A 26,964-nucleotide genomic window follows, 5' to 3' on the forward strand; every position below is an offset into this window, starting at 1 on the left:
TTGTCTACTCCGTTAGAGATTATGGATAGATTTTTTTGGTTTCTTAATAGAAGCTATGAATGGCACAGAATAATTAGCTGAATCATATTTCTCATTTTCTTTAATTCACAAGACACTAAAGCTCATTCCTTTTACATCTCACGACTGCAAAGTCCTCTTAGGACAAAGGCAAGCAAATATTTATTCTTAATTGAATAAACAAGATGCTTTCTTGAAACAAAAGTATCCAACAGTGGTTCTGTCTAAAGAATACAAAAACCTGAGCCTCTAACAATGAGCTTACAAAAGCATATAGTATATATACAAAAGGTAATACAGCATGAAAGAAAGTATTTCCTTTCCTATAAATGAAAGTTTATCATTATGATGAACAAGCAATCATCTTAAAGACAGCAAAATATTTTTTTTCCTTGCTTTGCTCTAGTCAGGGTAAGGGAATTTCTGAATGTGTAGGGCAAAGGAAAGAACATGAAGGCTGCTAGTGAAATTGGTCTTCTCAATTTTGAAAACTGGCCTGTCTGAAGGAATCCTTTGAAATATTTATTGCAAATTCACTTTCTAATGCTTATACATTTTGATGAACTGATATATGAAGTAACATCCAGCCAGTAGACTTTAAATTGAACTATGTGATAACAAACTAAAATGGCCATTCAAAAGGAACCTTCACATCTTTTTGTCACCTATCCCTTACTGAAAATTTATTTGTATAAAGCACTAAGACAAGTCGTCAATCCCTTTAGACACCTAAGCAAGTTTTGAGACAAACTACGTCATCTCAAAACTCTGCATTTTCTCTTATGACCTCTGATAGCTCTTATTTCTGGACAAGGGCATCTTTTCATACATACTGGCTCTATACCAGAAAGTGAAAGCCATTTCTTAACATGAGATCACAATTTCATACCGAAGCAAAGTTAAACAAAGAAACATCATTGTTCCAACTAAGACATCCATAAACTAGGAGCTCTCTCAGCATTTTACTTCATACTTGGTTTGAAATATTTACCTTAAATTTTGCAGGCAAGTCACACCTAGGATATCAGCTTTGTGTTACCAAGTACTGTATGGGAAAGGAGAATTAAATATATAAAATATATAAAATATAAAATAAATATACCGTAGGTAGGAATGAGTTCATTCTACAACCTATTTATTTCAGGAAAGCATAGAACTATGTGAACATGTGTCCCTAACTACAATTAACTATGTCAATAAAACAATGAGAAGAAAACAAAACCTGATCCACTGCTAGCACTGTGAGAATTCATTCTATAACCTGTCATCTGTCAGGGAGTATAACACCCAAGATATAGTCTCGTATGTTATTAAGGAAAGATTTAAGATTTTTTTCTACATTCAAGAAAGCATGACCTCACACATCAGTCTTAAAATGGATCTTAGGCATACGTGAATCAAAACCCCGAAGAAATTGGCTCCCATGTTCGGGTTTGTAAATGTACATTTCCTCATCAAAAAGAACATTTGCAGAATCTCATCTTCATTTACTAGAGACTGCAGATTCAAGAGCATGTCTTGAGTTCTGCTACTAAATACTTCCTAGAAAATAATACATATTTTGTATCATGGGTAGGAGAAATATTTGTGATCTTTAACATTGCACTATTATACCTGAACCTGACGGAATTACGTAGACTTGAAACTGGAATATCTATGACTGATAACCAAGTAAATCTGAAGTCTACCTACAAGGTACTTTGCTTTTCTTCAAAGTAACAGTGCAAGTAGGCTTAACCAAATCTATTACAAAACAGAGTATTTTTTCCAGTATTCAAAGCTGGTTCTATGACATTAACCTCTAATTAAGGTTAGCATACAGCACAATTATACAGGTATTTACAACCTCTAACTTGGAAGAACTCTTTCCATTTTTCTTTATGGATAATATAGGTAGAGGAAAACAGTATGACTCATTTATTTATTCCTGTTTAGACTTTCCTTTTGATTCTGATTAGTCTTTTTATCATGATATACAGACTTGTTTTTTAGTATAAATATTAGGATGATGGCACGCATTTATATTTGTGAACAGATGTAGAACTTCTTTATTTCTTGGCTGAACATAACTGATCAAGAGTGCTTGATGCGGAAAACTAAACAAGTAAACATTTTTATTTTTTCTTTCCATGGACAAGAGATTCTTCTAAACAAAAATACTGTGGAAATACATGAAAAAGTATAGGTATATTGTGCTGCGGGAAGTGTTACAAAGTATCTATTTTTTTTCAGATTTCACATACAACTAAAACCAGTACATAATGATAATGAAAATGAGAAGTAGTACTTTGACAGATATCAAGCCAATTACATTTGGATCTGCCAGCAAAGAACGCTCATGAGGTAGATGACCAGAAGTCTGCTTTGAATTAATTACAGTACTAGAAATATTATCAGAATCCTCAAGACTTGCATTGATTTTCAACATCAAGCTGTTTGCACCTGTAATGTGGTGACAAATCCATTTATTTGCAGTGTAGAAGACATGCAAATTCCTATGTAACTTTTCAGCGTAATTCATTGAAGTATGTATCCTGAGAGAATAAGCAGCATAAGAAGGACCAAGCCCCTCATCCAACTGCATTTGTTAATAGCCTGGTGAAGGTCACACATAGGAAAAGCAAAGGAATTAGGGAAAAAGAAAGGACACAAAAAGGAGCGTTCTGTGTTGAAATAAAATAACATAATTAAAACAAAGTCCCAGAAACCACAGATAAAAAGCTCTTTCTCTCATACAGTTCTTTATGTAGCAAACATCTGACCATAACCAGGCATCAAGCAAGTCTAGCACTTGGAAGAGGGAGAGAATAGACAGCTGCAAATCCATGGAAGCTGACTTGATCCAACAACTCTCAACCAAGGGAATGTAAGGCAAGGCGCTGGACTTTTCCCTCATTCCTGAGAATTGCTTAATTTACTCTCAGAAGCGAAAATAAAACATGTAGACCAATCCATAAAGTCAGGAAGACAGGTTTCATCCTTGGGACAGAACTAGACACAAAATGACTTTTAGGAAATATCTTAATGGAAAAAATAATATTTTAGAAGTTAAAATTAATCACATCTAAAAATGACAGAAATGCCTAAATTGTAGTTGCAAATGAAATGGGGCTTAAGACAGTAGATAGGCACTTGGGCTTTCTTTGTCTTATATTAAGCACAAAACAACTACAAATTTGATAAGATCAAAAGTATACATGAATTTAGGTCAAATCCTTTAAGTTTTCTGATAATATATTCTTCCCTCTTTTTCTTACTGCCATAAATTGTTTTTGTTTGTTTGTCTTTGGTTTAAGTGCCCAGGAAATGAAGACAACAAGCACAGTTGATGTCATTTTAAAGGCATTATTTATGCTTAACTAGATACTCAATTATGTGTTTTGATTGTCTAAACTCTTTTCTTGACCCTTGGTTGTCATACTGTACATTAATAATAGGAAGAACCCAATGGTTTTATCAGGATTACTTTGGTTTTAAGACTGCATCCTTAAAACAAGAGGAAGAGCAGGCAGCCTGAATAATATAAACAACTTCACTCTGCATATAAGTTTTTTGCCTTATTAACTTATGCAATATTTACATTTTGATCTTTAGCACTGGGTAAAAGCAATTTAAAAAAAAAGTAACATCTTGCATAAACAATTGTCTGGACTGATGACAGCATTATTAATTTTAAACAAAAATCTTTAGCAGCTTCAAATAGCAATTGCAAAATCTCTGCTATACGGAAAAATAATTAACAGTCTCCGTGTCTCACTAAGCATTGGGCACATCTACTAGGAATTTTATCTCGTACGCAGAAGGAAAATGAATTTAAATACCACTGAAAAATGTGAAAGCTAAGATCTGCCAATATGAATCTTTTCATTTGGCAAACAATCTGCCAAATATGAAAGCAAAATATCTGTGACTATTCATCATGGGTGGCTGGACTATCAAGCAACCATTAAACCACTCAAGAAGTACCTCTGTGCAGTAATAAATGTCTGTTCCGATTTAGGTTTTATTACTGAAATGTGTAATAATGGCACAGAGGTGGCAATTAGTACCCAGAGAGGGAAATCAGACAGACCAACTCTGAGAACCACTTGACCGCAAATTTATAATGAAAGAACGATAGAGTATCAAGGGCTCTGATCATGCAGTATTCACGGTAGATTTTGGGTTATTGTAAAAACAACACAGCGCCCATCATAAATTAAGACTACCACAGACTTGTTGAATACAATGTCCAATTAGCAAAATAAGTTTGAACCAGACTACAGAAAATGAAGCATGAATCATAAATGAGACTCTAATACTAACAAGAGTTGTGTATTTTGGAACAACATGGAAAAATATATCCCATTGTTTGCTCACATGGACTTTGACAGCAGTGAAGCCAATAGTCATGATGATCAATTGCTGCTCTCAATTATATATATTTTCAATATTCCCATTTAGTTCATTTTGATCGCACAAAGAACTGATATATTCCAGCTCTGATGCTGCAACCAGCTCACTGGCATTCTCTACACAACTCTGTTTGCAGAGGCCATAATGAACAGCAGACATTCTTCCCCCATAGAGTTCCACAATTTTTCCCACATTTAAAAATATGATTTCACATTTTACCAATATAAGTGAACCAACATAAGCTCCACTCTTTTCATCTCTTCCTTAAGATATTAAATAACCATACGCAACTCCCAGGTAAGGTTAAAACAAATGTGCCAAGATTCATCATTACGATAGAATGTTATCATGGCTAAGCTGGAGTCCACATTATCCATACCACAGCGTATTTCACCAAAACAAGCTGGCAGCACAACTCACATTTCACCCTAACTCTTGTAAATTGGAGCTGAGACAGCATAGCCCATGCCTTACGGAACTGAGGCCCTGCAGTATCCCTAAGACAACAGACTTGATCCAGCGGGTTGAGGCTATGTTTATCTTCTCATGTCTTCCATTCAGCATTTTTTTTCTTTCTTTTTTTTTTAAATGATATAGAAAACACAACTAACAGAACAAGCTCTGTCCACCTGTCTCTGTATCAAGTCCATGTGCAGAATGTACAGACAACATTTCAGTTCTTCTCCACCAAGTCCACTTGAGGGCATTTTAATGGGCCTTTGCATAAGGGCAGCTTTCTTCATTTTAAAATAACTAGGGGAGGAAAGAAAAATAGAGGACTTCCCAACTCAGACCATGTCCCGCTTGTCATTATTGACTTCTTTGTAAGAATCAGAAAATCATTCCTGAAGATCATAAAATGACAGTCTTTCTTTATAGTTACTTTTTCACTTTTTACTCTAAAGTAGATTATGATTTCCCACAGTAGTTTGGGAACAATTTTTACAGAACATTTCCAGAACAACCAGAAGCAAGAAATAGCTGGTATTCTGAGGCTGATTTCCTCATGAGGTTTCTAGACAAATTCATTGTAATAAGCTCTGTAAGCTGCTTCTTATAAAGGTCATTAACCCAGGTAAGCAAAACTGCTATTTTGCCAAAAACTGCTATCTTGCCAAAAGCCAAAAGTTAGGGCAGAATAAAGACAATGGTACAAAGGGCAGAATAGGTACTTCACTGGTTCTATCACCTTAGATCAAACCATGTCATTAAGTATTTATCACTGAAATTATCCCTAGTTATAAATAACCATATTTTGTTCCAAATTCTAACCCCCATTCTTTGCCAAAAGTAACAGAACTATTTGCTTTCCAGACCTGAAGTTCAGACAGCGCAGTATTTGTTATAGCAATTACCTCTCCGCCCACTGAGAAACCCCAGTTGTGAGTGAGATTCGGGATATTTTAAAGGCAGTCACTGAATTTGACTCGACTCCACGCCTCAAGACTGCCTCCACCAAGAAAGATAGAAGGGTAATTGTCGTAGTCGACTCCCTTCTCAGGGGGGCAAGAGGGCCCTATTCGTCGGCCTGACCCTACCCATAGGGAAGTCTGCTGCCTCCTTGGGGCCAGGGTCAGGGATGTTGCCAGAAAGCTTCCCAACCTGGTTCGCCCCTCTGACTACTATCCTCTTTTGATAGTCCAGGCTAGCAGTGATAATACTGAAGGGTGAAGCCTGAAGGCTATCAAACGGGACTTTAGGGGACTGGAACGGTTAGTGGATGGAGCGGGAGTACAGGTGATGTTTTTGTCCATCCCTACAGTAGCAGGGAGGGATACAGAGTGGACACAGAAAGCACACTTGATTAACACGTGGCTCAGAGGCTGATGCCAACACAGAGATTTTTTTTGACCATGGGGCACTTTACTCGGCACTCGGCCTGATGGCCGCAGACGGGTCCCTATCTCTAAAGGGGAAAACGGATCCTAGCCCAGGAGCTGGCAGGGCTCATTGAGAGGGCTTTAAACTGGGTAAGAAGGGGGACAGGGCTGAAATAAGGCTTGTTGGAGCTGTGCCAGGGAGAACAACGGCAAGGCCAGGGGAGAAGGCAATGGCCCGACTGAAGTGCATCTACACTAATGCACGCAGCATGGGCAACAAACAAGAGGAACTGGAAGCCATCGTGCAGCAGGCAGGCTATGACTTGGTTGCCATCACGGAAATGTGGTGGGACCACTCTCATGACTGGAGTGCTGCAATGTCTGGCTATAGGCTCTTCAGAAGGGACAGGCAGCACAGAAGGGGTGGTGGTGTGGCTCTCTGTTAGAGAGTGTTTTGATGTTGTGGAACTTGAGGCTGGGAATGATAAGGTTGAGTCTCTGTGGGTTACGATCAGCAGGAAGGCCAACAAGGCAAGCATCCTGGTGGGGGTCTGTTATAGACCGCCGAACCAGGATGAGGAGACGGATGAGGAGTTCTACAGGCAGCTGGCAGAAGTTGCAAAATCGTCAGCGCTTATTCTCGTGGGGGACTTCAACTTCCCAGACATATCCTGGAAGCACAACACAGCCCAGAGAAAGCAGTCTAGGAGGTTTCTGGAGAGCGTGGAAGATAGCTTCCTGATGCAGCTGGTTTGAGAGCCTACCAGGGGAGGTGCCCCGCTAGACCTTCTGTTCACAAACAGTGACGGACTGGTGGGAGATGTGGTGGTCGGGAGCTGTCTTGGGCAGAGTGACCACGAAATGGTAGAATTCTCTATTCTTGGTAAAGCCAGGAAGGAGACCAGTAAAACTGCTGTATTGGACTTCCGGAGGGCTGACTTTGAGCTGTTCAGGACACTGGTTGGCAGAGTCCCTTGGGAGGTGGTTCTGAAGGTCAGAGGAGTCCAGGAAGGCTGGGCGCTCCTCAAGAAGGAAATCTTAATGGCTCAGGAGCGGTCTGTCCTCACGTGCCCAAAGATGAGCCGGCGTGGAACTAGACCGGCCTGGCTGAACAGAGAGTTGTGGCTCGAGCTTAGGAGAAAAAGGAGGATTTATAATCTTTGGAGAAGAGGGCGGGCTACTCAAGAGGACTTTAAGGATGTTGCGAGGCTGTGCAGGGACAAAATTAGAAGGGCCAAAGCTCATCTGGAGCTCAATCTGGCTACTGCCGTTAAAGATAACAAAAAACGTTTTTACAAATACATCAACACCAAAAGGAGGACTAAGGAGAATCTCCATCCTTTACTGGATGCGGGGGAAAACTTAGTTACAAAAGATGAGGAAAAGGCTGAGGTGCTCAATGCCTTCTTTGCCTCAGTCTTTAGCGGCAAGACCGGTTGTTCTCTGGATACCTGGTACCCTGAGCTGGTGGAAGGGGATGGGGAACAGGATGTGGCCCTCACTATCCAGGAGGAAATGGTTGGCGACCTGCTACAGCACTTGGATGTACGCAAGTCGATGGGGCCAGATAGGATCCACCCAAGGGTACTGAGCGAACTGGTGGAGGAGCTGGCCAAGCCGCTTTCCATCATTTATCAGCAGTCCTGGCTATCAGGGGAGGTCCCTGTCAACTGGCGGCTAGCAAACATGATGCCCATCTACAAGAAGGGCTGGAGGGTAGACCCGGGGAACTATAGGCTGTTAGTTTGACCTCAGTGCCAGGGAAGCTCATGGAGCAGATTATCTTGAATGTCATCACGTGGCACTTACAGGGCAACCAGGCGATCAGGCCCAGTCAGCATGGGTTTATGAAAGGTAGGTCCTGCTTGACGAACCTGATCTCCTTCTATGACCAAGTGAGGAAGACCATTCTATGACCATGTTAGGAAGAACTTCTTTACTGAAAGGGTTGTTAGGCACTGGAATAGGCTGCCCAGGGAAGTGGCTGAGTCACCACCCCTGGAGGTCTTTAAAAGACGTTTAGATGTAGAGCTTAGTGATATGGTTTAGTGGAGGACTTGTTAGCGTTAGGTCAGAGGTTGGACTAGGTGATCTTGGAGGTCTCTTCCAACCTAGACGATTCTGTGATTCTGTAATTGCCCCCAACTGGGCATTTTGTCTTTAATTTTAGAAGAACTTAACCAGAGAGACATATACACTTTTTCAGCATCCCTATATTATTGCAAAACTTGCTTTATGCTGCAGTATAAAACCCTTACAGTAGCATGTTTGACTGAAAGCAGTATGATTTACCACTGAAATGGTTTGCAACTGAAATGGTTTGCATAGTCTGTGAAGCAAGCACCAATTGTGTTGATTTAGACTAAGTACCTTCATTAGAATTGAGGAAAATATTTAAATACAAACAACTGAATGTATTTTAAAGTGTTTAGAGACCCAGTTTGCCTTCAAAACTTATTTTTCTTATCATTCCAGTATGCCCTATTATTGTTTTTATTTGACTTAGAAAAAATATTACTCTATTAACACTGGTTAAAAGCCATACTTGCTTTCTGAAGTAAAGCCAACACATGAATTAATACAGTGTCAACTACACAGACAGCTTCCCCAGATCAGAAAAGAGACAGTTTGGCAGGAGAACAACAGACAGTCATGGGAATGTGATCCAAGATCTTTTTAGCTAAACAGCATGTCACCTTTTCATTAGGCCGAGACAAAATTGGTAATGCAGCCTTATTTTCCTAGATCCTGTAAACTGAGCACATATGCATAACCCAAAATACCATCTAGTCAGAACTAGATGCTAAGCCGTTCTCTAGATACTCAGTACTATTTGTGATTATTTTTGATTTTGAAATGGGACATATTGTTGGGTATTTGAGTTCTTCATTAAAAAAAGTGAAGAGCAATGCAAAGGCATTTCAATCAAGTTTGCTTAGTCCCCTTAACTAGCATAAACATTGTAAAAATGGGACTTTGGTTTCTTGTGCAAATTATCAGAAAATAGACTGAAATCTCAAAGTGAACATTACTGTGAGTGCAAGGAAATCTCTCCATGTTTAGATGGAGCAATGAGAATACAAAGTCCAATGTAAAAAGAGAACAGGATCAGTTTCCATGAACTGGTGAACAGATCACATAGCACACTAAATGAAATCCAGACTCTAAGCACCCTGCGGGCTAGAAAGAAAACTAGAAATCCAGGAAAACCGTAATGTTCCTGCATTTTCACAGTAAACAGTTCTGACTGGCTTTTCTTCTTCCTTCCTGTACATATATGAACTTCATTAGCAAACATGCACCTAAAACGTGCTCGAGGACAGATCAGTAATTGCTGTTTTATAACAAATCAGAAGTTACTCAGAAAATCTTCTGTAAAGACTATGTCAAAACAAGACCCTTAAGGATTAGCAGGAGATAAATCCTGTCAGATTTTTCTCAGCAGCAGTAAAAGGGTTTCAGTATCCAAAGATCTTAAAAAATATATATTTTCATGCCTCTCAGAAGGGCCATCTAGTGCTGCCTTCAGAACACTATTTCTCCTGCTTTGTTTTTATACAAGCTCTACCTTTCACAACAAATACAGCATTTGGCAATTCTTCAAAGTAACAACACTGATTCTGTTTTCTTTTCACTGGTGGTATTATTGGCTAGGACAGCACGTTTAAGAACATTTGCCTAGCATGAATGAATGGCAATTAACAAGCCTTGAGCTAGCTATTTGTGAATAGCAGCCTACATTAAAATCTTGGAATATCCTGTCTGGAAATTACATTATATCTGAAGAATACAAAGAGTTAAATTTCAGTTAGTTTTTTGTTTGTTTTTTAATAAAGACTACAAAGTCCTATTTGCTTGTCATACAAGGCAACATTTGCTCTTTCAGTCTGTAAGAAATTTTTGTGGAAGACTAGTTTTAAATAGTCAGAATCTTGACACATGTCAAAGCCTTTAAACCTCAGTTTGAGAAATTAATATTTAGAGTGCTGTCAATGAGGAGCTGTCATGTTTATTGTCTTAAAATAATTTGGACAAGTCTTTCATTTGGACTTGTCACTTAAGCTTAAATCAGTAACAGAATGCAGCATGTCTCTGCACTCCGACCTATTGTGAATGAAATAATGGCAATCGATAGGCATTAAAAACAGTACAGGATTTTCTCCATAAACAGAGAATGACCAGTGATACGTGCCAGCACGATCGTATTCACATTCATCTCCTGGACTAGAACTGCAAGAGTGCTTTTCCCAAATAGTTTCCTTATTGGAGTTTACAAAGCCTCTCGGGATTATGTTCTCTTAGCACTAACTGACAGCAAGATAGAAAATCACTTATATATTGAACTTACGAATGGTCCCTACTTGCCACCATTTGTACTTCTCAAATACTGTCCTGTTTCCACTGTGTTCAGTTTTCTGGTTTTGTTTTTTTTTTTCTTTTTTCCCACCTCTATCACAACAACTCCTTTCCAGAACTGAATACATAAAAGCTTTTAGGTCAGCACATTACATACCTGTATAACCATTAATAATAGTTGGTGTCGTCTAAAGGCAAACAGTTTCTTCTTATGTCACAGTGGGTCATTAAGGAAAAAAAGAGGTGGCTCTTTATGGAATTGAAGCCTTTTTCTTTGTCAGGATTACCTGGCTCCAACCCCCTGCCATGGGCAGGGACACCTCCCACCAGTCCAGGCCGCCCAAGGCCCCATTCAGCCTCATTTTAAACACTTCCAGGGTGGCCACAGCTTCCCTGGGCAGCCTGTGCCAGGTTCTTAGAGGACGGCACCCACTCTTCGATAGATATCATAGACGTATTTCAGTATCTCCAGGTTCTTCTCCTTAGCTTAGAATGTACCTATCACTTGCAGGATCTCCCATATAACTTAGTGAACAAGGCTTAGACAAAGTTATAAAAAGTTTTCCTTTATCAACTGGAGGAAATTGTCAAAAGACACTTCAATATTATCTCACCTCCATAGTCTCTTAAATACAAAACAAAAAAAAACCAACACTGATAGCTAAGTGCAATTGTAAGATATTCAGCAATTATTAATTTATGCACAGCTTCCTTTCTTAACCAGTTTATTCTACAGGCAGAGCTTTCTCTTTATACCGCTGCCATTTTAGAAGACCTATTGCAATTCTGAGATGCAGTTTAAATAAGTAGTTTCATTTACTTACATGATGTGCAGTACTCTATGTGACAACAAGTAAACAGACAGTATGGCTCAATGGTGCTTCATTAACAGAAAGCAGGCATTCACTTATACTTCATTTCTGCATTCTCAGGAATATGAAATGTTTCCAATTCATATTCATATGCAACATTTATTAGAAGCATATAAAAACCTAAATTGACCAATGAAATTCTATTTTAAGATTTCTTTTTGCTATTACCTAAACATTCATTCTAATATAAATTGTAAAGATTTTAGTAAGCTCATCTATTCTATACCAATCTTTTCTATAAAATGTTTTATGATATTGTATTATCCATTAGTAAATCAACTGACTGTTTGAAGAAAATAATCAATATATACTGTTACAAGCTAATTCTTTTTGCAGCCTAAATTCTACAGGCATAATCCTTAAACTTGCTGAGACTTTTCCAATAGGTGCAAAAAAACCGAACTACTAAATTCTAAGCTGATGAGTTATAAACATTCTTCTCTATTCAAGTGTAATCAACAGAAACCCAAAACTGTCAACTACAACATTACAGTCTTGTTCTAATTGTAAAGCTGAATGCCAAGCCTCAAAGGGACCCGCACAGAAGCAAGGCACATTCCCTAGCTACCTTCCATTCATATAGCACATTTGAAACGTTATATGCTACTCCACACTAAGATATGTTTTTCTTCAGACATCCCTAAGGGAAATCAACTTTAAAAACCTACATTAGTGGTTCAAGATGTTGACAACAGACATTTTATCCAGCTACTAGTTTCAAGTTCTAACCATTCAGACATCTTTTCTTTGAAACCTCTGCTAATTAAAGATATCAATTGAAGAAACGTATCTGTTGCCTAAATTTAGATTCAGAACTTAAAGTTCTTCTGAAGCCCATCATTCCTTGGGATGATGTTTGAAAATACCACATACTTAAAAACCTTTTCTTGTACACTTGCCAAAGCAACACACAGCCCTACAGGCAACTGGTTGCCTTGACTTATCTCAACTATAAAAAATTCATTAACATTCCCTGAAATGGTGACAATTGCTTATCTTATTCTAAAACTACTTCAAAAACATGAAATCTGAGAATTCTCCTTCTTCTTTTTAAGGCCATAACCTGATTTTTGCAGAACAAACCACAGACTTCAATTACTTTTCTGAATCATCAATAAGGTAACATATATATATATGTATCTATCAGAACATGTGCTACCTCGTTTTCTGAAAAATTTCCACATTTATTTCTGAAAATAACTATATCATCCATAACACAGACTTTAAAGAGAAAAAAAAACACCACCACTGTCCCAGGGGTTAAATAAAAAAACCTACAATACACTATGAGTTAATGAGGCATATTCAAGCTTTAAATGCGCTTTCATCAGTAGGCAGCTTTCAGTTTCCAGCTCCTCTAAAGCATACTTCCATTATAGCATTAGCCCAGGCAATTAGTTTCTTTGCCTAAGCAGAGCTACCCTAGATTGGGTATAGCAGTCACCTCAGAAAATTGTCTCACGTTCTTCTCTCTCTCAACAGCAGCTGCCACACTTGTCATTTTGCTCTGACTTTCAGGAGTATACTGCACAGCCTTGCAGAAAGCTGAGACCATTCCGACTCTTTCTTGGTAGTGAAGCAATGTGTTCTTATGCCATGGACTGCAGCCTCTTTGAGAATTGGTCAGGCTACTTGTCAGGATGAAAGCAGCATTTTGTCTCTTAATTCAACCAGCAGACTAGATCAGGGCAGTTTCAGTTGGATGTGGTTGCAAGCAGCCAGAGAACGCATCAGCACAGAGAATCATGTGCATGGAAGGAATGAGAATTAAAAAAGCAGAAATATGGAAGTCCAGGTAAATTCAAAGTGAAGCCATATCGTAAAAAGTAAGAATTTCAAATACTTTCAAGAAATTCAACAGTTAAGTCTTATACGAACTCTCATCTCTTTTATTGAGAAGGATCTTAATAAAATTCTTGAGTATATCCAAGTCATTAGTTAGTTTTGAAACAAGGTTACACTGAGCAAGAACTTCTGAGTGCGTTTATGAAGTTTCATAGCTGGGAAAAGCACCAGATTAACAATCAAAGCTATTATCTTAGTCTGGTAAGTATGCTGGTCTTCATACCAAGACTTTCAGGATATAATATGTTAAAGCAATAGCAGACAACCAGTATTCATAGGCATTCTCATCTCTTTCACCTTTTGAAAACCACAGCGGAATATCAAAATGATAGCATTACAAAGATGACTAGGAATTTTTAAGTATTAGAAGAACAAATTGGGAAGTATTTATTGTTGGTCTAAAACAACAAATAAGCATAAAAGGTATTATTGCTGTAGAAACAACATTAGTATTGCCAGGGAGTGGTTACTTGTCCTCTGAAACTTCCACGTAGCTTAGTGTTTGTTTTTTTTTCCCCAGCTGTTATTTAAAAGAGTTGTGACAAAGAGTAACCTTCAAACCTTACACCAATTTGTAAAGTGAAAAATGAACATCAGTTGCTTGCTGTATGTAGTCATTTCATCACAGTTTTGGCACACTACACAGGGCAAAATCATCAAGTAACACGAAGACTTCAATCAGACGAGGCATCCCATTCCACAAGAGGCTGGCAAGAATCAGTCATTTGATACACACCAAGTAGAAGCATTCTGAAGTAACAGTTTCTATTATTATGATTTACCCCGTTCCTGGCTCACATTTATCATCTCAGTTTACCAAATAATTTCAAATGGACCAGGTAATTTTCTAGCTTTGCTGATACTTCGGCTCAGAAGTAAGAAAGTAAAATCAACAGGAAGAAAGTTATCTGTGTCAGTGGAACTGCTGATGCACTGAAGATGTGAAAAAAACTACTGGACTAGGTGGCATACATGTAGAATTGGAAAGTACTGCATCTGTAGGATATATGTTTTATACCTTTCAGATTACTTTGGAGTTATTAACTTGGAGATGTTTTATACAGTTATTTACAGTTATTTACACAGCCCTATGAGGTACAAAACTGTCAAGTAAATCTGTACAGGTAAAGCTTAGGGTTAGCAAGTGAATGTAGCATAGCCCCAGATACTAGGTTAACTTTGTGGAGGAAGAACTGTGCTACCAGTTTTAAATAGTAACAAAGACTGAACAAAAGTTCGAAAACCTTTTTCATGTAACCATCACACAAAAATTGGTCTTAAACAAGTACCTTGACTCTCTCAGAAGGACTTTATTTCATTTCAGGAGTATTAATAGCGAGGCGTTAGAGCAAATGTGACTAAGAGCACATGCTATAAAAGGGTACACGTGCACAGAAATTCTCCACTTTTAATTCATTTCACTGGATTGCAATTAGTTTTGCAGTAGAAAATTTTTTGTGCCTTTCTTTTCATAACACGCCTCACATCAACAGATATCCTAACAATTGTTGTCACTTTTGTAAAAAAATTCAAAACAAACAAGATGGCTGAAAAAATCCCATCCTGCTCCAGGTTAAAAATATGTTCATCAGTTACCTTTTTACCACATCTCTTAACAGCTCCAAGTATGGCTCAGATAGTCAAACAGGTTCTCTGCAATAAAACTCTCTCAAAACATTTCTCTGATAGCCTAAATAATCTAAGTAATTATGCATGTTTGTTGTTTTTTTTTTTGAAAGTTGACCGGAGTTAGGCTAAGCACCTAGCCAACAATGACAACAAAGGGCTCATTGTAGAATTCACTTGAACCAAAATTACTACAAGCTCTCATGCAAACTTTCCAAAATATATCAAGTACCAAAAAACAGTCATGGCAAACCATTCTACTGCTAAGTTCCGAATCAGCACTGTCTGAAAGATGGATTTATTTTTTTTAAAGAGAAGACACAAAGAACAGAGTAAGGAGAATATGAGAATGGAAAAGTCTTCATTGAAGAATCAAGTGGTGATGGATCTAGCTATGAGAAAAGCAGAAGGTAGACAACAAACAGAAAAAATAGTTAACTGAATCATTTCCAGGCTAAGAATTTCTGTGCTAATCCTTTTTAACATAGATACATGTTTGCATATACCACATTTCATGTCTGCTTGGAATGAGAAGCGCATAGTATTTAGCATGGCAACTCAAGGGAATGTCTACCAAATGCAGGATTTAAATGGAAAAGATGACCATTTCCAAAGGGCCTGCTACCATCTGTGGGGATACTCGTTAACCCTCTTAGTAGTGCTTTTCATCTGCCACTCCAATGACTAACAAATGACACTGTCAGAAACAAGCTGTTGTGAATGGAAGCTATGCGTTTCGAGTTGCAATTGTGTGTAAACAATGCAAACTCTACCTGCAACTACTTGCTTCTACAAACGTTTATCCCTCAAGACAGGAAGCAAGGTAAAGAAGAGATTCTGCAAGAAATACAGAGGAAACTTAGATAAGAACAAACAGCTGAGGTTATAAAGCAATGTATTTGGGGATAGACCAAAGAAGCCACAAATCAAATCCATAGAATTAAAATACAGTTCAGAAAGCCTATCTTTTGCAGGTAGAATGGCTTGGGGTGAAAAGTGACCAATTTTTGTCTCAGTTCAATGTTTCTGTGTGATTCTTACAGATAAAAAGCTCAGTTGTCACGACCTTTGTACGAAGATTCAGTTACCACTGAAAAAGAAAGAAGTTCTAACCTTCAATAAAAACTAAGTCCTGAGTTACACAGACTTTGCCATGGTCAAGTTACAACATACTCTAAGATCATTAGCAATCAAATTAAACGAAACAAGCTTTCTAGAGAGATAAAGTCTTCCCCCAATGGTTTTAAAAACAGGTCCAGTCAGACAAGAAAAATCCATATTCAACATGGTCCAATTGCAGCAACTCATTTTTTCCATGGTAAATTCCCCCCCCACCCCCCCCGTTAAATTTCCAGACAACATGCATAACAGATAAAGTAATATAAGAACCTCTTCATGCTGCCACCTGGTGGGCTTTAGTGAAAACACCATCTACATTTAGCCCAAACTAAAGACAACATTTTTATTTTCCAGCCAACATTTTGTTTTTCCATTGTCATTAATTTCCCCCACCACAGAGTTCCAAACTAAGGTGGAGTTTTTGTTTTTTTCCTTCCCTCATCCCTACCTTCTGCACTGAGATGCAGAAGCCAACTTCATTTCTGGCTGTGACTACAGTAAGTTCAGCAACACTCTTGGAGGAAAAAAACATATTTCATCAGTTTTGTGTTTGTCAAGGTTGCATCTTCGCTCTCAGTATAAAAGAAGACTACTAGCAATACTAACCTTCCTTCATGCATGAACCATGAGTCCATTTTCAGAGTAAGGCTGTATGTTGAGCTACTGTAGTTCTAGACTAGCTGGGCTTTCAAATGACCCAGTACCAGCATTTTCTGTTAAGTGTGCCTTTCTTCCCCAACTTGTCAGATTAGAGATTCAGTACAAAAGAGAAACAATTACATTATTTCTATCATTTCTAAGAAAGAATTACAGTACAGATGTTTTGCAACAGAATTTCCACACACTGAGCAGGCTGTTCTATGATATATGACTTTCACACTTTATTTTTCCAGTCCTCAAAGAAAACTTAAGGAAGCAAAAAGTACCTGTATATAATCTCTCCAGCTATTTTCTACACTTATTTTTTTTTCCTGCAAACTGACAAAACGTTCTTTGATAAAAAGAAAAAAAAAAAGTGAATCGGTCCAATGCATACAGTTAAAAATCACTGCACACCACAAACTGGAAATGCCCCAGAAGCAGCAGCAGGCACCCAGGAGAACAAACATAGCAGCTGGCAGTGACCACGCAAATGATTCAATACAATGTAAACGTTCATTAAAAACAAACCCCAAGTCAGACATCCCCCCCGCTTTTATTTTTTCCCTTCAAGCAGGGAAAGAAATAATCTATTACTTGAAAATCTAAACCACGAGTTAGAAAAAAAAAAAACACACGTTCTTCCCACATAACTCGCCAGCTTGGTTGGCCACTTCAAAAAATCTCGTATTACTACTAGCTAACCAACCATGTAATTCTAATTTGTTATCACAGAGCAGGTACTATACACGCTTATTTAGGCCATCCACATGACAGAGTAATTTGTAGTTATATAATTTCATGGTAATTATAGTTGGAATTACTATGTACAAACTGGGCATTTCCAATGTAATTACCAAAAACTAGCTACTAGAGGCTCAGTATTGACATGATTAGTAGAACCTTTACAAAACAAAGTATTATGTAAGACTGACTTGGAGGTTGTTTTTCCCTCCTCCTTTAGCTCTGTAATTGACAAAGAACAAAAAAGCAGAAAGTCAGACTGAAGCCAACATTTCATGGTGTGGGTGGCACTTACCTCCCATGAGCTGATTACAGCTGCCGATTCTGCTCTCTCCTATTTGTTATCAAGAATAACACCATTTTTCAAATGTTACCCTCCACCAAAGAATTTTGTTTTGCTTCTGTATACCTTAATTGCTCAATTTCAGTAAGACACCAGTGCTGCTATCGTTCTTTTCAGTATCTTCATTACTACAGAGCATGTGGTTTCTACTCACGTTACAGAAACAAGAACACAGTTCCACAACCTGTGGAAAAAAAGCAGCAAAGTTTGAGATCACAAGCGTGTTGTTAGCTTATGTGACTGATTCATGTTTAAGTAGTCCAAGAATTTAAGGTCTGTTAGGGTTACATAAATTCTGTAAACTGTTGTCCATGAGTTACCTCCAGTTCACAGTTCACGGACTAATTAGAGGGGAAGCCTACTCAAATGGTTACAGTATTTGAAGCCCAAGAGATGGTGCTGTCTTCGCATGCTGTGATGGTTAAGCCTTGGTATCAACATCTGGAAATGAAGCAATGGGCACATGCAAATATGCAGAGAATCAATTCATATGTCCCAGTGATATGATTAATAATAAATAAAAATGGCTAAGTCTAAAACTATCCCAAGGCAGTGAAAGACTGAACAAGATGACTCGTGACTAAAAAGCACTGTCAGATTATGCCTTTCTATTAGGGACAGAGATAGGATACCATGCATAAAATTTCAATTCCATCAATAATGAAGTAAAGAGTTGGCATAAAGAAACTGCAATGTAATATTAAACTGGAATTATTTCACTATAGCTGCTCATCACACAGATATTCTACCATACCCACCATGACATGCTGCAATCATAAAAAAAAAAAAAATCTGTTAAGTGTGTTAAGTCAAACTCCTGGAAATCTGACAGCCAGGAAAAACAGAAGGAGTGATGAGGAAGCAGCAGCTCTTCAAGGCTATTTCAGTCAAAGTGCCTCATTCACGGACCTGTTTCTTGTGCTAGTAATGTGGCCCAAATTGCTACATGCAGCTTTTAATCAAAAACTTCCAAAAATGAGAAAGGTAATCCATCAGTGAATACTCTGAAAAAATATTGTAATGATGTTTTCTGAGTACTTTAAAAAAACATACATCATCGTGAAAAAAAAAACACTACAAAACGACAAAACAGAAGACTGCTAAATGCTGAGTTCCCATTCAAAGGATAGAGATTGAGGAACAGGATGCTGTACTGGAGATGGTTCTGCCTAGCTCAGTAGAATTGGATGCTAGTTACAGCTGTTTTTAAAACTAACTGTGCTAAGTTGCCTGCTGCAAACTTTTTTCCTCACTTGATCTATTTTTCTCAGACTTGTGCTGCCTGTACGATTTCCTTCTCTTTGCTCACATTCAACCTGCAGAGTTCTACTTCCTGGCTCCAGAAGTAGCTGCTAATACTTTGACAATGCAGCACGGAGTGTTAAGTATAGAAAAAGGCCCATAAGCAGCATTCACATTTAAATCAGTGCATAAAGGGAGAGGAAAAAAGGGAGGGTTAGCAAGAACATGCAGGATGCTTTGCAGCACTGGACAAATCATTGAGCACCCAGGTTGCCAGCCCACCAGAGTACATTTGAGCTCAGAACATAATATTAAAAACATTCTTTAATAATTAAACATTACATTTATCTAGTGTAGAAGAAGGTGGCAAACCCAAGCATATCTGCTTGTGCAGGTTCTCCCTCAGCATTTTACCTTGCTGTGGTGTGGTTGGGGGTGGGTGGGGGTGGTGATGCTGTAACCAGTTATCTGGGTAGACCAAAACCCTCTGGGTCCGGGTTCTGTGCTGGCCACCACATCCTAACTAGCAGCACCACATTTCCTTACCGAGGAATTACAGACAGAGCAAGTCACCAACAGATTGCTGCCATTCAGCCTGGGGTTGGGCTGCAATTCAGAATAGAGCAAAGGGGCTAATGTTTCAGGTGCGATTCTCTTTTGCTCCTAATGACCCTGTTCTCTAGATGAAAAAGAGCATCAACCCTTTAAGTTCGTCTTTGTTACTACTGCAGCCCCACTTAGACTGTCCTACATAGACTGGACTAAGCGTATAGAAAGGAATTAGAAACATACATGAAAAACAGCAGCACCCGTTAGCAGGCAGGCCTGCAGGTAAGAACTAATCACTGAGAGAAGCTGCGCTGCAGAGGCCAGCAGATCCTGGCCACGGCCGAGGAGGCTCCGCACGCAGCAGGTGGCCGACGAGCGGCACAACCCCGCCGTTAGGGCATCGGAGCAAGGCAGCAGACCCCGCCATGGCCGCGGCTCCCTCACGGCCTCGCCTCAGCGCCCTCCGGCGGGCAGGTGACCGGGGCGCGCAGCGGCGGCGCTGATTGGCCGCACGCCCTCGAAGGCGGGAAGGGGCCGAGCTCGCGCGGGCCGCGACGGTCCCGAGTGCAGGCACGCGGCCCGTGCAGCCGTTGGAGCTAACAGCGGCCCCCGCGCGGGGACAGCCTGCCCCCCCAGCAGTTTTATGAGGTGGCTTCAGCTCCACACAGGGGGAGCGGCACTGTGAAGTGAGTGTTCTCCACTGCCACAGCGCTCATAGGCTACTACGCTGCCTCAAGTCTTATTAATGTCGTGTATAAAAAGGGAAAATAAAACCACTGTGTGTAATGCTGCTCTTGGCAGCACGAGGAGCCGCACCACCTCTGAGAGAAAAGCAAGCTCCCCAGGGAACAGCGGGACCAACGGGGAGCCGTGAGCTGGATCCGGGGCCGTGCACCCCTACAGTGGTGCTGCCATGTTCCCAGCTTAGCTCCAAAGCTACAGCACCCCTCAGCGCACCCCCTGCACAGAGCTGCAGCACCCACGTGTCGCAGCCATGCCCTGCAACCAGCGGCCGCAGGTGCAAAAACATTCCCTGGTCCTTAACCAGCACTGCTGGCAGCAGCATGCTCCTGCCAGCGCCAAAGGCCCTGCTTCCCCCAGGCCAAATCATCACCTATCTAAACAAGAGTTTGGATTCTAAGTAGATTTTTCTGGGTGTCACCCAGTCTGCAAGTCTTAACAATAAATGCCCAAGTGTAACATCTAAAACAGAAACAACGGCAATTGCTGTAATAGTTTCTGTCACAAAGGTCCCTTTTCAATTCAGTGATACACTGTCTGCTGATAAGCAGCCATGGGGAGCCCACACAGAACAACTATCTGTAAGCTACAGAGTCTTGCAAAATAGGGTGTCTTCCCCTAACTGAATGACACAGGAGAGTTCGCCCCTATACGCAGAGATTCCTTAACTGGCAGCATAAACGGACTGCAACTGTATTTCACTGAGAGGCTGGACGGGTATCAGAAGCAGAATTCACTTTCATGGTCAATGTTATCTGTTTACATCCTGTCCCCATATAATTGCTTTCTCAATCTTTAGATAAAAGAGCAGCTTTATTTCACACCTAAAGAGACACGCCAAAGCACCTAAAGTTCAACAAGTTTGATTATGCCTACAAAGCAGGTAAAGCAACTGCATCAGAACAAAGCTCACATCTCTAGAAACCCAACTCAACTACTGCCTTTCTCGACCATACTAACAAGAGACATGTCATTCCCTAACTGATTTAAGGAACTCCCAAGCTTACCACTACAGAAGGACCTGTCTCCTTTAGGAGAGAGGAGCCCAAACAGCAAGTGCATGACTAATACTGCTCATACAGCTATGGAAATGTGCACATTTCAGATGGTATCTCCAACGAGATGCTGAAGGGTTATCACAGAATCCTTTGATAGTGAAACATGCTTCTTTCTTGGCCAGCCTTTGAAGGTACCCCTGTCTCAAAAAACACATAAATGACAAATAATCTCATGACTCAGTTTACTTTATTTCTCTTCAGGCCATAGCTTCTTCTAACAACTTTGAATTTTGAACAGCTCAGCATCAAATCTGCACTTCTTCAGAGAAGCGAGCTCATCTGCCTCTTATTTATCCACTGAAGAGAATTTGGTTCTGCCTTTTATCATCCCCCTCAATGACTTTCAGCTACGCTTCCTGCAGGCACCTCTTGCATAACAAGTGTAGACAGCCACCCTCTCAGATCTTGCACCTCTCCCCCTTCCTGTTTACACTACATCCTCTCAGAGAAAACGCCCGCCCATACTGCCACGACAGGGCATTTGGCCAAAAGACCTAGCCTTTAACAGCAGAGGGCTAAGATCCACCAAGGTTGCCCAAAACAACACATCTCTGAATTAGGCATACAATGCCAAAAAAAGAACAGCGTTTTGTGTTTGGAGATGTTCCACTCCTTCAGCATCAATTCAGTATCCTTCCTTCTCACCCATCATGTCAGAATGTCCCTCTTGGCAAGAGAGTAATAGGAACCACCGGGAAAAATGCTATCAGCGGAGCAAGGAATGGCTGAGTCCAGAGCAATAGGCTGGACACTTACCTTAATATAGGATTGATAATCTTACACTTCAGCAACATGCAGAGCAGCACAAATGTACTAATTAATGTAAAGATTAAAGCTCATGGCAAACATACGCAATGTCTACTGGGACATCCAGGAGGACCAAACGAATGCTTTTGAGAGCATTTGCTACAGTTCTGGACTGGTATCTCACAGCATCTAGCTCTTCCCAGTGAAGAGTACATATTTGCGTATATTGCTTCACCTTTTCTTTCCCTTTTTTGTTCTTTGGTTTGAGTTCCAATGTAGTGGAAAAGCACTGTACAATGCCCCTGCTGCGCTACAAGTCTCCTTTTTGGTTCCATTAATGAGCCATAAATAACACAATGAAGGTGTCAACAAAGAGTGTAATTTATCATAACTTGTCAGAGGGGCGATCCTTAGGAGGAGAATGTTCATTCGCAGTCCGGTGCAACACACGAAGATTTATTCCTTGCCTAGCACTTCTCCCTACTCCCTCGGCCTGCCAAAATTTATCTTGTGCTGGAACCCTCACAGGTGCACCGCTCTGACAAATATGCTGCGAAGTCTGGTATTCATCATGGGCAAGTCTTTGTTGGGAAGGAGGCAGCAAGAAATAAATTTGTTTTAGAAAGAAGGTGCTTGTGATTCAATGTGCTCAGGGGTATGGGGAGAGGCAGACAGGCTCATTAATTTAACCTCCCTGTGTCTGCAAGAGAAGAAAATGAGGTAATGTAGTTGATGTGACATTACAGTCCCTGACTTCATTACTTGCTGCATGGTTAAACAAGCACCTAGGTAATTACTACTGCCGCAGTCTGTCTTACCTTCATTTTCTCCTCACGCTTGCCACCAATAGGCAGGGCAAACTGATGGCTGCTAGTGCATTTTGCTCATGGCTAAGTCCTTTAAATAAGTAAAGATTCACCAGTTCAAAGTCTGTTCTTACAAAGCCTAACTGGATACGGAGCTACTAAAACCATTTCTGGATTCGTAAGGCAGCATTCAAAGATACTACACTGAATAAGAGAAGATTCTCTAAAAGACCTAAGATTCAGAAAGCAGAAAAAGGCTTTGATGGGGGTAAAAAGTTAAAACAATTACAGTGCTCCAGATTTACATCGTTACAGTTAACATCAAAGCATAACTGTCAATTAGTGTCTTCCCTGAAAAAAAAAGAAAAAAAAAAAACAAAATGCAACATCTACAGGCCTGAAACTGACTCACAGATCCAAACAACTGAAAATTTTCAGCATGTAAGAACGAGGGCAAATTCAATCTTCATCTGAATTTGATGTCTGCAAGAGGGAATGCTGCCTATAGTGGTCATGAGCATTTATCACTGCCAAGAAGTACAGTTTGACATTCTGAATCCAAAACTGCCCCAGTTCTACAAACACTGTGTCTGAAGGTAGTTTGAAAGTGAGTCCGTTTTGGATTACAAACAAAAAAAAAAGCTCAAGATCACCACGTCAGAGTGATACGTACTTGCCAGTTTTCTCAGTGCGATAGAAAAGCAGAAGCAGAAAGCTCACCAACAGAACATAAAAAAAAAACAAACAACCAACAACCATGACCCTGATATGAAAGAACTATTTTCTGAAAAGAGATTACAACCAAAACATTTTTCTCCCTAATCTTTGGACCGATTTGAGCTAAATGATGCTTTTCCAAAGACAGAAAAGCTATTTAAGACAAGCTTGACAGTCATTAGATTTCTTAAGATTATTTCTGACCACAGAGCTAAACATTTGGTCTCTGAAGACTGAATTGTTAAGAATGGATCACATAGATTTGAGCAATTTATCTGAATAATTTACATCCCTACATGTTAAAACAGAAAGGCATGTTAAAAATTACAGTTTCTATGTGCATAGAATGCTGGCTATTTGTAAGTAGTAAATAAGTCTAGTATTCCAGATAGAAAACTAGGATAAAATACTGTTCAAGACAGCTGGTATGTATGTTCATTATTACCTGTGTAGACAGAGAAAGGAGGCTGTTTTGATTCTTTGGATCCACTGTCAAGAAAGCCCCATCCAGCCCTGTTCATGCACCCTGAGAAGGCGTATGCCCTCATATATCAGGAGACTGCTCAGAGAGCTCAGAAACAACAACAAAAACTACTGAAAGGGATATTTCTCCATTTATCTGTCTTGCTGATGTCATGCTTATTTGAAGTACATATAATAATGTCATCTTTTTTACACCTCCTAAATGATTTTTCACCACGCTATGTCTGCAAAATTGGTGTAGACAGTACTTGAGTTCTAATAGATAGCATGTGAAGTAAAACAGCATGTAAGAATAAGGGAAAGGAAACCATTTTTGCCTTATCCTACAGAACAATTTCCAGCATTTTTTTTAATATTAGTTCACTTAATTTGTCTCTCTGGGATTAGGATCCATCATTGGGGGGTGGGGGGCATGACAGGAAATACAGGAATGTGCTAAAGTTAGCATTGCGACAGGGTGGAAGCAGTGTTTGCACTAACATATTTAGGACACACCATGCTTATGGATGGTTTCAATTCACAGCTGTGTACTTCTCTGAAGTGTATTTAATTCTTCTATAGCACAGTATGAATGATTATGTTCTCATGGGAGCCATGACTATTCAGTCATTTATATTTAAAAAAAGGTGAAGGATTGCACATTCTTAACAATCAAAGGAAATCTACATGCAACAAACACGCACATCACCCTGCTCTTTGAATAGGTACACTTATGCTTTTATAGCCATTCGCATTTGGTAGCTCCACCAATCCCTGAAAGTCACATTAGCACCAGCAACCAGTTTAGGACTTCTTCAGCCTAAACAATTATCCTACAAGGTTTGGGCTGTGGGCTCCATTCCCCCTCATTCTTCCACCTCTCTAAAGCTTCCCTTTAGAGCAGGCAACTCAAAAGCAAAGGCCCTTCTCCTCATCAAAACCATTGAATTCTTCCAAGCACTGGAAACCTTATTATTCAATACAGTCTTGTTAAGAAACTTTCATCTGCCTTTAAAAAATAAAAATAAAAAAATGAGTTCTGAGACTTGCAACCGACAGTTCCTTGGTTCAAGAAATACCTAATTAGCATGCCAGCAGCAACATGCTTAACAAATTAACTCCTATAGGGCCACAGTGGCCTCCTACTGACACAGATCCAGACAAGCATCTTTGTTTTCTTTTGCTTTCTTCTAAAGATTGCTCTGGCCTCTTCAAGTCTCCATTCCCTCACATCATATGCTACCAGTTTCCTAAAAATACTGCAGTTGTTGCACATGAAAAAGACCTTTTAAAGCAATTAAAAGGTAAGATTTTTTTATTTATTTATTTTTTTTATGTAGCTCATGGTTCTTACCTAATGATGCCATTTAGAAATTACTTGGCAGAGAAGGTTTCTAGTGAAAAATTGCTTTCCAGTGACAAAGTAAGGGGTTTCATTCTGACGTTACCTGGATGAAGGGGAAGATGCCAGCCAGAAAACTACAGCAAGTTAATACAGGGAAGGAAAAAAAGACAAAGATGCTTTGAGGACAAAATAAAACATCTATGTGAAAACACAGCAAGTAAAAATGGCAAATAGCTCTCATTCACTCTTTGGGCCACTCTTTACTTGGTTGTGGAGCTGAACTCCACGGGAAGCAGAAAATGTCATGCTGCTGCTTACAGATCCCTGAAAATTCAGTGCTGTGCTGTTTTCACCTCAGTCCAATCAATACTTGCAAATATGATCCACAGTAGCGTATGAGAACGTGATGTAGAATCCTGAACAAGGAGATCGAGAGGAAGCCAAAAATTCCCTCATGAAAACAGCTCAGACTTAACCTCTGAAACCGTATCTGCCTTTGAAGGGTAGGTATTAAGTATATGTATATGCATATATAAATAAACATGAGAGAAAGATATGTTTGAATGCCTTTAACTAGAAAGAAAATCTCCATCAAAACATGGTATCTCTCAACCTCCTGTCAGACATAATTACACGGAGCAAGTGCACAACACACTCAGAGCTTAGGTCTCTGCATGTCTGACCCAGCTCTGGAGGTGGATGGCAGAGCGAGCTCCAGGCTACTCCTCCGTTTTCCCTGATCGCGGTGCTGACTGCAGTCCAAACCGACTCTTGCCAGAAGTTACAGTTGTGGCTGGCAGGAACACAAGAACTGTATTTCAAGACAAATTAGAAAACATTTTTCATTCTGTACTGGAGTAAAGATGAAACTCCTAAGAATTTTGCAAATATGCTACCTTAGAACAGTTAACAGCTCAGGCTGTTACCTGAGACGTGGGTGCCTCATCAAGCACAGCTAGGACTTGAGCTTCACCATCCCACCTCCTCAAAGAGCTTGCGTATGGTTAAAAGCTAGAAAGCCAATCACAACATAGATTTGGCCCACTTGATTAACCATGATTTCAAATGTGATACTCCTCAAATGAGACAGAGTTACCAGAGCTTTTTCTGATTTGTGCATACCCATGCCTCTCACATCCCGGAAATCTACATGGTCATTCTTTTATGGAGACACTGCCTTTCTGGTTGCACGGCAATGAACACTCAGTGTGAAAATATTCAAATTCCCATTTGGGGCAATGGACATGGCATTTTAGTAAAGGGAAATATGCACCACAGGCTCCGATCTGAAAAACTTAAGTGGACTTTCTTGCATCTGTAATTTTCTCAAGCATGTTAAAGTTAAATGGTATTTACCAACAGAGACCTTTTTATCAAACCACAGGTTATGATGTGAAGTCAGTACCTGGTAATCAAATATTCTCTGCTAACTTGGAATAACATTCTAGGTATGTAGGCCTGTGAAAAGAAAATCACGCTTACAAGAGAAAAAGAATGCGCACATATCCCCAGTCATTTAT

At 39.7% G+C, this 26,964-nt stretch overlaps 1 protein-coding gene across 6 annotated transcripts in view; it reads right to left on the reverse strand.

Annotated features, from left to right (window-relative positions):
* The window catches only part of RORA (RAR related orphan receptor A), a 432,323-nt gene that overhangs the window by 207,471 nt on the left and 197,888 nt on the right, over positions 1-26,964 (reverse strand). The window contains exon 1 of one of the 6 annotated variants that reach the window (XM_080608120.1): positions 17,730-17,751. The exons of the other annotated variants lie outside the window; for them this stretch is intronic. Coding sequence (XP_080464246.1) covers positions 17,730-17,736 — 7 coding nt within the window. The 5' untranslated portion in view covers positions 17,737-17,751. Of the gene's footprint in view, positions 1-17,729; positions 17,752-26,964 lie in introns of those variants that run through there. 6 annotated transcript variants of the gene reach the window in all.

This window comes from Anser brachyrhynchus, assembly GCF_964034855.1.
Source record: "Anser brachyrhynchus genome assembly, chromosome: 11".
Classification (NCBI taxonomy): Eukaryota; Metazoa; Chordata; class Aves; order Anseriformes; family Anatidae; genus Anser; species Anser brachyrhynchus.